Below are 11,392 nucleotides of genomic sequence, written 5' to 3'. Positions count from 1 at the left end.
CCAATCTTCACCGATGTTATTGTCATACTAAATATATGTATATTTATGATATTGTCAGTAATATACTTATATATAGAAAAGTAGATGTTTCCCAACCAAATACACTTCCGGCCAACTCAATATCGAATATTAAAAAAAAAATTAATTATTAACTCATATTTGTCAAAAATAAAAAAAAAAAACATATATGAGAGAAGATAAAGTTAATTCAAGACAAATTTCATAAATTTGCAATCGTAAACTTTTCAAGTTTTGTTGTCAAATTAATAAATATTAGTTAAGTAATATAATTGACATAAAAAAAGTTCTTAGATTGTAAATTAAAAGTTATACAAGTGACGCGTTCCACGTCAGGTTGAGAACCGATCTCCAAAAACACAGAGATATTGGTCAGCATGTCATATGGTCAATAGTCTCTGGACGTGTAGGCGGATGAAAGTTCGAGGGTACAGATGCAGAAGTTCATACCTTTCGACCCTTCAATAATTCGGCCGGGAGAAGACTGAGTTCCAACCCTTTCCCCCCTTAGGGAAAGAGATTTCCACGTTAGCCTGCTATTGTCCATCTCCGTTACGCATACAGCTCGCGGAAAAACGTGAAAGCATCAAAATGCAGATGCATCTTTCAGGTAACGGTAAACGCGGTGGTCACGGTGTTCTAAAAGTGTGTCAAAGGGCTGCAATTTTCAGGGCGAAGCCACTTTCACATCGTGACATCCATGTCCGATATTTCAATCGATCATGGGAGATACAGAAATCCCGATTGTTAACAATCTTAATACTATCTTTAAGACTGGTTAAAGAGAGTCGTATATTATAAATATATACTAATTTCTATTTTACAAAATAGTGATTTTATATGCACTATTGCCAAAAGAAAGAAATGAATCGTTTAAATCTCGTCATGTTATATACATTTTTATTGTATAATCAAATACACATTTGTTTTCAACATTTTACGATTGTTTGTTGTTGTATATAAAAAAAACTTTTTAAAATGTAGATCAATAAGAAAACTTGTTTGAAAAAAATAATTTGGAAATCAAGTATTATATTTATTTTTATCATAAAAACTGTACATAGTTAATAAAATAATAATGATTTTGACATGTACAATAGTACATCATGTTCTAACGCAATTCGATGTAACACACTCTGTGTTAGTAAGTAACAATTATAGACTATTCACGTTTAGATACATGTGGCAGGTCGTATTTACCACGCACGCATTTTATCTTAACACCAGGTGTATCTCGCAGTCGTCCATTTCTGCAGAGCACTATGTTATGTTCTTGTAGATTGTGTCCTTCCCCTAAAATAAATTTAATTCGCCTGCTTTACAACACGTTACGTGACGTTCCGGCAGATAGCACACGTGTAAACGTGACAATAAATGTGTTTATAAATTATTGATAAGTCTTACCAGGAACATACGCAAACATCTCTTTACCGTTCGATAACCTGACAAGAACGCATTTTCGATTCGCAGAGTTAGGTTTTTTTGGTTTTTTAATGAGAGTTCTTATTACGACACCTTTCATGAATGGTTTACCATCAAGAGGATTTGTTGATTTTTTGCGCTTTATATACGGTCCATTCTTATGTAACTTCCACAATGTAGTACGTAATCTTATTTGACTCAATCCTGCGAGAATAAATTATTACGTATAGAGCTATTTAGAAAAACAGTCAGTAATTATTTGTATTACTATTTGTGTGTATTTTCACACACGCTTGAAAGAACCGTGCTTTGTCATTTAAATTATTTACAAATTAACACAAATATTGCAACTTACATAATGCATGTGCATATACGATTATTACATTTCACGGAAAGCATTACTAAAATTCTAAAATTCTTCTTTTTACAATCTTATATACAAGTATAAATTATCACATTGTTATCATATATTTTATTAAAGTTTATTAAAATACACTTAAAACCACTTAAAAAATTGATTCATTTTTTTAAATTATTATCTAATAAATTGTTCAGTAAATAAGAATGTTAATCTTTGTGCGGTAGAGTTTTGTGAGGTCTTTAAAGACGTAAGAATTTTTTCTATAAAAACGTATTCTGTCAAAAGATTCTTTAAGAAGAGTGTGTCATTTATGATTCATTGTGATTTTTGGGAAAGAAAAAATCTTTTTTCTTATGTTTTTTTACGTCGCAAAGGAGATAATGTATCAAATGTTGCATAAAAGATTCATTTATCACTACAATTTTAACTTCAAGAAAAACAAGTCATTGTATATTTTGCATATTTCTTTTATGAAAAATTTGTTTTTGTCAAATAATAATATTACATTGTATACGATTACGCTAAACTAATTTATTTACATTTGTATATAAATTAGCATATAATGATATATAAATCATGTATGTATACGTCAAATATTAATATATGTAACATTATTTATGTAAAAATTTATATATAAAATGTTTATATGAAACATTCTCACACATATAAATTTTAAATGTACATTAAAAAATAGCAAATTTCTATTTTACTATATTTTGAAACATTAAATATCTACACAAAGAAAATGCTCATTAAACGAGTTTTCTAAATTCCGAAGATAGAAGCTATATAAGAGAGCAATCTAGAGTGAACAAATAATCGTTTCCTCCTGAAAACTGAACGTCACAGATGACGTGACAATATTCAATTCGTTGCTAGGTGATGCTAAGCTCTCCGACGTATCACGCGGTCAGGTCAGTATACAAAAGAACTTATTGTTGTTCATTTCGAGTTGACCAGCGTCCATCACTGCGACAGATGTCCAAAGCTAATCCATCCTAACATAGGATTCGGAAAAGGAGAAAGACGGAAACCCTTTTCCTCGAAAGATGAATGCGCAAGATTACGTTGCGAAATTTTTAGGTCCTTGCTATTGCGCCTTTGTTGCATAGTTCCTACTTTTTCTGGCCGCGCATATATACGCACACCCGCATATAATTAAGGTAAAAATTTCTTTCTGAACGACTACAGCTTTCACGACTGAAAAAATACGGATTTAAAGATTCTTTGAATAATTTGCCCAAGCACGCGTGAGTACCGTAGGTATTTCAAGAGGTTTAAAAAATATCAAGTAAACCGATTTGTCGCATTAAAGTAGTTTTTAACGTTTGAGAGATTGTAATTTGAATGTTGCGAATGAAAGATGTTAAAAACATATATAACACTCGTTGCGAGATAAAAAAAACTCGCTCATATAACATTTGTATAACAGAGAATTTATAAATTTGACGATACGTAATAGTATATCTCAAATTCTGATAAGAACGTCGTTTGTGCGGAGTCTCATGAATGTCACGTGAATAGGTGATGGGTCTGTTCTTTGTATAGGGTCGCGAGAAAAGCGAAAGGGGAAAACACGCGAAGAGCGTTCTCGTGCGTTCGAACCCCTCAATGACAACTGGTCAACCACAAATGGACACGTCACCCCCCTCAATTCCCAGCGATTTTCGCTATTGGTCACAACGGCATCGTCTTTACGCTATACGAGCCCTTTCTTGCGAAGTGCCCGAATAGGTCCCTTTTCGTATATTTCGAGAGATCTCTCCGTCTATGGGAATCAAAGAGGTGAGGGAGTATTTTCGCAGTGGTAGAATGCTGCATGTGATGGGAAATTTGGACGACTTTCTTAGGCCATTTCTCGGCGGGTTCACGAAAATCACCGGGATGGGTGTCTCTAACAAAGACGTCTGTGTAAATTTTCAACAAGAGAGTCCCTCTTCCTCCCACACACACACACACACACAGTTATACGTAACAAACACATAGTTTTTCGTATAACATGACCACATTTTATCAACATGTTTTATTTCACTTTTTTGATTCTCAAATATTATTTTTCTTTTTATTATATTACGTATCAAATGATTTTTATTCTTTGTTTGTATATGTTCAAGTTAATAATCTATTATATAAAGTATAAAAAATATCAGAACCTTGAAACCTTGTAAAAGAGAATGAGTTTTAGAAAAAAATGCTCCATATAAAAGTTTTAAGTGGTGTCTTATAACAATGTTAGTGATAAGGTAACAAAAATTATTTTGAAATTTTTTAATAGAAATTTCTAATTTTGATTGTATATTTTTTATAGCTAACCTCACACACACACGCAAAAGCTTTTTATATCAAACTAAACACTATAAATTTTCTTAATTTAAAAAATATATAAATATAAGTTATATTTATGCTGAGCATCATATTGCGCTATTGTTAATTAGAAATAATTAAGCGTAGACTTTAATCAGAATAATATATACTTGTTTATCACCTACCTTGCAAGACATTATTTACGCATATCCTTGTGGCATTTAATATGTTCCCTGTTTAATACCAATTAAAAGATTTTAATTTGTCAATAGGTACTCTTTCTTTTTAATAATAAATGAGATTACCTTGGATATAGCTGTTGCCGTAGACTTTTGTTAAACTTGATTGACTACCTGAAACAATAACAACTTGTCAAATTACCTGAAATGATAACTTAAAATATTTTTGTGTCACATCTATGTTAATATATATAATTATTTAGTAGGCAATTTAATAATAACTATTTTTATTAAAGAGCAGAATGAATTAAAAATGCGTAATAACAATGAAGAAATATATTTTTCACTGACCACAACTGATTGCACCTTGGATGGAACTTGCTATAGAAGTTCTTGCTATGTTCATTACGCTTCTGGCTAGGGCATTCATGATTAGCTTTCAATCATTAACAATCTTCTCATACAATAAACTCAACTTGTTTAAGTGTTTTTTAATCTATAATAAGACAGGTTAAAACACAACACCGGAAAATATAACCTAACCTAACCTAACTTTATCACAATCTTATTGTTGTTGACTTTCTTCTGCCTAGCAGCGCCAAATTGAACTACATATTGACGTCGTAGATAAAGTAGAAATTCTATTTGCCTGCTTGAGGACTTTAGCCATCTCTTGGATGTCTTCACAATGTCTTTCTTCGGACTTTTGAACTCCGAAAATTTTTCTGTTTTTTTCAAACAGAGAAAATTTTAAAATAAATTTAAAATAGATAAAAAATAAATATATTTAGCTTAAATTACACAAATTTGGTTATTACTCTTTAAATAAAAAAATTTCTATTGTAACAAGACAGTATCTGTTGTAACAAAAGGCCATGAAGAAAAAGACACTTGAGTTATTAAAAAATACAAAATTTATTTAGAAATCGCAAAATACAAAACTCGAAGACTAATAGGTAAAAAAGGAATGAGGGACCGGTAGCAAAAACCAAAGGATCATGTTGACGTATTTCACAACATCAGTTAATACTGTTCGCGTCTTCACAATGCGTGACCATAACCGGTACCGTAGCCAGCAGCACCGAGACCATATCCCAATCCTGTCGCGCCGTATCCAAGACCCGCTGCTCCGTATCCGAGTCCTCTCGCTCCGTATCCGAGATTCGCGCCGTATCCTATTCCCCCGTAACCTATTCCTCCGTGTCCTCCTCCTAATCCAGCGTTATATCCGAGTCCTCCGTATCCTCCTCCTAAGCCGTAATTTAAACCACCTAAACCACCAGCACCAAGACGATATGACGAGTACAAAGGTGCGCCATAATTTTGGGAGTAAGTTGAAATACCGTGGCCCAACGCACCACCGAGATAACCACCATAGCCTGAAATTAAAAAGACCTTTTACTGCCTGACCTTTGAAAAAAAAAAACTTTTCAAAAAGATTAATGATGTGTCGATGATGTAAGAACAGAAAAGTTGCGCGCAACCATTCAAAAATTTACACAACGCACCTCCAGTTCCCAAACCACCTTGAAGTCCGTTGAGACCTCCATAACCCAACCCCAGGACACCTCTTTTATCCTGTCTCTTTGCGGCAGTGGTTTCCTGACCATAAATGGGCAGTGCCACACTGAGAATGGTCAATAGAAGCTGTGAACAATTTACAATTCACTTTCTCATCCGGCGAGGACTATTCACAATTGAAAATGTGTACAAACAAACTGGATCATCGATTATTTTCAATTATTGGATTACGTGCGGTAAAAATACGTAAGAAACATGAAGGAAACCGGATATTAGAAATTGTATAATACAGAAAAGGTAAATCCAACGCTAGATTTGTGAGTTTCTTGAAATTTTTGATCTTAAAGAGATGGACTCGAATCGCACTTACTATGGCGTTCATGGCGACAACGATGATACGGCGATGCGGAGATCACTGTTGAAACTGATGCAGACTCTAGGAGACACACCCCCTTTTATACCGGTGGAGTCTTTTCTCACAGTATTACAAATCTCACCGAGACGAATTACATGTGTGTATACGTATCGTACACCTACGTGATACTTGCCCACTCATACAGACGAGACACAAGAGTAGTTAACGGAGCCATGGTGGAAGTAGAGGTACACGCGTGGCTAATACACGCCTTTCTAAAATGATTTTTCTCGCGCACTCGTCACGAAAATTCTTTGTTATCGGGTGATCGACATCGACGTCATTTGCGTCGGTGAGAATTAAAAGTCGATCAATCACTAGAAGGAGAGAAGTGCAAATGTAAGTAAGTCTCTGATAAAATCCTGTTCTTTTTTTCGCGTTTAGATCGAACTTCATTTTTTCTATGCTATAAAATAAAAACTTTGATTTTTTTAATCGCAAAATAATAATATATTGAATAATATATTATACAGTTAAAGAGTTTTCTATTTCTTTTAAATATATCTATAAATTGTTGCTTAAAATTAATTAACAGTCGTACAATTCAATTCTTATAAACATACAAGAAAGAAATTGCATTGCATCTTCAACACATCTGCTACTACGCATCATACTGAAAGAAGATGTGCATTACGTAGAAGCTTTTTTCGCTCTAAATACGCAACAATGCGCGACCCCATCAGGAGATATTCATCTCCTGACCTACTAATATGATACAGCTTGACATGCTTTTTCCGTACTTCTTAAATTTCATCCATGACAAAACTTTCACTGTTGTACAGCTCTACTCAGGTTTTCGATTGCAGCGTTACGTAAAAACACGGAGACACATTTTTCTATTCAGTTTGCCTCTTGTACTTCCTTTCTGTACCAATATATTACGTTACACATACACACATATATGTGTGTATATACATATATATATATATATATATATATATATATATATGTGTGTGTGTGTGTGTGTGTGTGTTTTATATATGTACATATGTAACATATAATATATATATTTTCTATATACATGTATATATTCCACTATTTTTTTTATCAAAATACATATTAGTATAAATTTTCGAACAGTACTGAAAAACTTAACGACGGTGATCATTGTTATGACCGCTTATTGTCTAAGTACAAATGTTATCTTCCTCTTACTGCATATATCACGCCTGCACTTGGAATAATTACCATTTCACAAACGGACTGCCATAAACTCGATTCGACAATAAGCGGTTATTAAAGTGATAAAAAGTGCCAAAAGGATCGTTAATCACGGAAAAGGGGGCAAGAGATACACCATCGGAGCCTTCGAAAGGGCCACTGAGTCCGGGTATTACGTCAGCGCGCAACAGGTTTAATGGTATATCGATGCACGTCATACAATAATAAAGCACGTCATATCGCTGATTTTCTGCGGGGAAGAGGAGAAAGGTATATATCTCATCAAAGGTCGGCTGTTATGCAAGAGCACAATGAAGGGGTTGCGCCGGCACACCCCGTTTGACCAACCGCGACCACGCGAGAAATTGCGGATATCGACACGGAATCGACACGAATCGAGATCGAACTCATTGTGAGTGAGCGATACAGTAGCGATAACAAAGAAGGGGGAATATATATTTTATTAGTAAACGTTTTTAACATTTTTTTCCATGATTCTTTTCTAGAATATGTTTTGTTATTTTTTATGTGAGTTACACTTTATCTGATACACGGAATAATAATTTTCGTTAAGTCTAAATAAAGAAATACATATTATATATGTATAAATCACGAAAATTTTTTACTGTTAACAATTTACGGGCTGTTTTAGCTCTTCAGACCTCAAAAATGATAACGAGTTAGTCAGACCGGGTCTGTGAGACCTACGCGACTTTAAAATTGAATATCTCCGTAAGAAATCAATATTTTTTAATTTTTTTTTTAATTGAAAGTTTGAACACTTCTGCGTTAATAAAAAGTCAAATTAAAAACATTGTAGTAATTTTGAAGATATAAGCGTTTAAAATAAACTAATTTTTTCTAGAAACGCCGGTGGGTCTGGGAGATCCACGTCTGATTACGATAGTTAAACCAAACTATCTTGTAGTACAGCCAGTTGTTTTTCTGCAGCTAAATATGAAATAAAAACATCTAAATGAACTTCAATATATATATTATATGTATATTCTGCTTTTAAGCTTAAAAATGCCTAAACTCTCATTATAAATACAAACACGATCAATTAACATTTGGATACGAAAACGCGACTATACTCGTGACCGGCTTGTAAAATGTTAATTATAGTGAATTCATATACTTAATAAAAAAAACTCGAAGCTTTGTTTATTAAAAAAAAATCATTGCAACAATGCGCGCAAATTAGAAAAACGTGGCTGCGGGTAATATATATTATTAATCATAATTTTATTATTAATAATAAAAAAGAAAACACCAAAAAAATAGAAATGAGAAAAAAACGAAAAAATGATGATAATACTTTGATCGATCATTTTATGCTTTTTATATCAACTGTTAGTAAATGTATAAAAGCTGCGTGTGGACATTAGCTATAGATGGCGGAAATGGTTGCAGTTTTTCACTTTCTGTGAACATGTGAGTACATAACCTCTCGATTTGTTTTGTGTTGTTTTGTGTTAAACCAATTATAAAAAAAATTACTTAGAATGGCGTATGGACTATCTTGAGTCGGTCCTTTGAGCCACATATGCACCAAACCTATAAAAAAATTAAACATTTACAGTAATTAAACGTACAAATGCTTTGCAACACAATATAATAATTCACAAACAGATTCAATTATGATAACAATGTTTAAATACATTTTACACGTAACACATATACAAAGTAGTAGGAGATATTCAACAAAGACTAATAAAATAAAAAAATTGATGAAAGAATATAAATCAGTGTTTGGTGAATTAGTGGAAACAAGTGCGCAAAAGAAAAAGAGGTTGAAATTAGAGAAGAAAGGTGTTATTCCCAGGTTACAATCAAATAACGTAGATTCAGAACTGTTTTGGATTAAAGAAAATATTAGCAACAATCTCAAAAGAATTAACAGGATACAAGATAAATCATTAAATTATTATGATTCGTCACCAATCACAAATAATATTACTAATTACAATGAAACAGGTGTAACAAAAGTTTTATATACTGACCAAAGCACAGATGATAGTAATGTTCAAAATGATGCATCATTATCAAGTGTAAGTTTATCTAACACGAAAAAGCAGGATACAAGACTCGATGCATCTCTTAAATCTAAAAAAAGATTACCTAATATCATCATAAAGAATATGCTAACTTTTCCAATTATAAGCAATAAACAAGAATTTTTAGCAGAATCAACAGAAGTGCTTTCTTTATCTGGAAAGGATGATCCAGAAACAATAGGATTTCCTAGCGTAACTAAAATCTTAACACAAACTATGTCACCAGAGTCAAAGCTGGCTCTAGAAATATGGAAAGAAAAACTAATAAGCAAGCTTGGAAAAGAAGGATTTGAAATGCATCAGAAAGGTATTTAACGCGTGCCGTCCTACAAAACTTTAATAAGTGCGAAAACAAATCTTTAATTACTTCTGGTGTTCTCAGCATTGTTAGAGGATGGAAAATCTTTGCATTCATGCATAGCACAGAGTTTGCTTGGAAAAGAGTACGAAGTTCCTCCAAGAATCGAACCGATTTTCCAAAGTGTTCGGAGTGTTTTAGAAGACGTGAATCACGTGAAAGCGATTGAGACGCACGTCGCTCACACCAAGTTGCACTACAAAGGCGTTATCGACTGCGTTGCCTCTTATAGGTAAAAGAGAAAGTACATTTATCATCGTTAGGAAATTATGGTATTTGTAAATCAGAGATTGCTTGGTAAACGCAATTGATTTTTTTGTTAAAATTTTTTGAACAATAAACATTTTACAAGTTCTGCACACATTTCGTAAATTTTCATGTTGAACTCACAGGGGCAATCCTTACATAATCGATTGGAAGAAATCAGACAGGCAGAAATCAAACTTGAAAGAAACCTACGATGCGCCTGTGCAAATCGCCGCGTATATAGGTGCTGTTAATGCTTCCAATCTGTATCCCTTTGTGGTAATTGTTTTTTTTTAAATAATAACACTTTATATGTAAAATAGATAAAAATTTCAGTACATAAAAACACTTTGTATATTCGAATTATCTCATAATTTATTAGCCATAATTCGCTCATCCCTCAAAAATGATTTTTCGTAATTGTTCTTGTATTGCATTTTCTTGTGTCGCATTTGCACCGATTGACCGTATCTCTTGATCTCTCAGATAAAACGCGGATTGCTCGTGATTGCCTACACATGTGGCGCACCAGCAAGTGTGTACGAGGTGTGCGACAACACGTTGAAGCAATATTGGACAATATGGCTGAGTCGTCTGCAGAAATACTACGTCGAAACGAGGGACAATAGCAATAAGAGCACCGGCTAATAAAACACTAATGCACCGGCGCGCCGCGTATATTCATTAAAACTTTCCCACACAAAGCCAATTAAATCCTTATCCGTCAGCCACAGGTAACTCCCTACAGAAGAGAGTGAGAGTGAGAGTGAGAGTGAGAGTGAGAATGAAAGAGAGAAAGAGAGAAGGGAGAGAGAGAGAGGAGAACAGAAGCCAGAAGAAGTTTTTAATTTTATCCCTAGCGCGTCAGAAGCTGCAATAATCTATAGTCTTCGGGGAATAGTTGGAGGAGCCCTCTTCCTACTCACACCGAGAGATGGAGAAAACCGGAGGAAACAGCAAGCGGAAAACCGCGTCGATACGGTGACTCATTAAGCCTTGCGGCGGGCCTGACATTTATGATTTATGAGAATTTTAATGTGTGCATTTTCTAAACGGTCGAAATAATAGCTGTTGTAAAAGTGAAGAAAGTAAAAAAAACTAGTTATATATATGTGTATTTAAAATTGAGTGTTGTAAAATAAAATTGTGATTTAAACTTTAATAATATTAAGGTTTGTTTATTGTTTTTTTACTGCCTTATTTTTAGAAAACTTTTTTGTTATTCTTTTATGACAAAAGACAGAGACTGAGATAAAAGCGTGTCGTAAAAACGCGGTCACAATTTCTGTCGTCACGTTTAACATACAGCAATTATAACTTTCTGCCGAGTGTTCTGAAAGGGGTGTTACG

At 33.5% G+C, this 11,392-nt stretch overlaps 3 protein-coding genes across 4 annotated transcripts; 1 reads left to right on the top strand and 2 right to left on the bottom strand.

Moving 5' to 3' along the window:
* Positions 1 to 1,045: 1,045 nt before the first annotated feature.
* Positions 1,046 to 4,863, bottom strand: LOC109851675 (40S ribosomal protein S12, mitochondrial). The gene is made up of 5 exons (XM_020421981.1): positions 4,636 to 4,863; positions 4,411 to 4,458; positions 4,291 to 4,338; positions 1,423 to 1,644; positions 1,046 to 1,311 (listed from the first exon to the last, which is right to left on the bottom strand). The coding sequence occupies exons 1-5, from the start codon at positions 4,712 to 4,714 to the stop codon at positions 1,181 to 1,183; spliced, it is 528 nt and encodes a 175-aa protein (XP_020277570.1). The 5' UTR covers positions 4,715 to 4,863; the 3' UTR covers positions 1,046 to 1,180.
* A 320-nt stretch (positions 4,864 to 5,183) lies between these two features.
* On the bottom strand, positions 5,184 to 6,273 carry LOC109851704 (glycine-rich cell wall structural protein 2-like). Its single transcript, XM_020422037.1, has 3 exons — positions 6,176 to 6,273; positions 5,793 to 5,931; positions 5,184 to 5,663 (listed from the first exon to the last, which is right to left on the bottom strand). Exons 1-3 carry the CDS (start codon positions 6,185 to 6,187, stop codon positions 5,326 to 5,328), a joined length of 489 nt encoding a protein of 162 aa, XP_020277626.1. The 5' UTR covers positions 6,188 to 6,273; the 3' UTR covers positions 5,184 to 5,325.
* Positions 6,274 to 8,949: 2,676 nt separating this feature from the next.
* On the top strand, positions 8,950 to 11,165 carry LOC109851678 (mitochondrial genome maintenance exonuclease 1-like). 2 transcript variants are annotated; one of them, XR_002249925.1, is made up of 5 exons: positions 8,950 to 9,745; positions 9,821 to 10,028; positions 10,189 to 10,321; positions 10,529 to 10,776; positions 10,903 to 11,165. XR_002249925.1 is itself a non-coding variant. In XM_020421985.1 (4 exons), the coding sequence occupies exons 1-4, from the start codon at positions 9,022 to 9,024 to the stop codon at positions 10,688 to 10,690; spliced, it is 1,227 nt and encodes a 408-aa protein (XP_020277574.1). In that variant the 5' UTR covers positions 8,950 to 9,021; the 3' UTR covers positions 10,691 to 11,165. The 2 variants fall into 2 exon arrangements, 1 of the variants encoding a protein (XP_020277574.1); XM_020421985.1 differs by having other exon boundaries at positions 10,529 to 11,165.
* Positions 11,166 to 11,392: the final 227 nt, after the last annotated feature.

Source organism: Pseudomyrmex gracilis, unplaced genomic scaffold, assembly GCF_002006095.1.
Source record: "Pseudomyrmex gracilis isolate BER0280 unplaced genomic scaffold, ASM200609v1 scaffold_19, whole genome shotgun sequence".
NCBI lineage: Eukaryota > Metazoa > Arthropoda > Insecta > Hymenoptera > Formicidae > Pseudomyrmex > Pseudomyrmex gracilis.
This window is presented reverse-complemented; position numbering and strand designations above follow the sequence as displayed.

Bases quoted from the DNA above. Each gene is read 5' to 3' on its own strand.
- LOC109851675 (XM_020421981.1), bottom strand. From the start codon at position 4,714: ATGAATGCCCTAGCCAGAAGCGTAATGAACATAGCAAGAACTTCTATA. The intron at 4,459-4,635 runs GTCAGTGAAAAA...TTATTGTTTCAG, and splicing joins CCAAGGTGCAATCAGTTGTG to GTAGTCAATCAAGTTTAACA. The intron at 4,339-4,410 runs GTAATCTCATTT...GGTATTAAACAG, and splicing joins CGGCAACAGCTATATCCAAG to GGAACATATTAAATGCCACA.
- LOC109851704 (XM_020422037.1), bottom strand. The intron at 5,664-5,792 runs GTGCGTTGTGTA...TTTTAATTTCAG, and splicing joins AGGTGGTTTGGGAACTGGAG to GCTATGGTGGTTATCTCGGT.
- LOC109851678 (XM_020421985.1), top strand. From the start codon at position 9,022: ATGATAACAATGTTTAAATACATTTTACACGTAACACATATACAAAGT. The intron at 9,746-9,820 runs GTATTTAACGCG...TGGTGTTCTCAG, and splicing joins ATTTGAAATGCATCAGAAAG to CATTGTTAGAGGATGGAAAA. The intron at 10,322-10,528 runs GTAATTGTTTTT...TTGATCTCTCAG, and splicing joins CCAATCTGTATCCCTTTGTG to ATAAAACGCGGATTGCTCGT.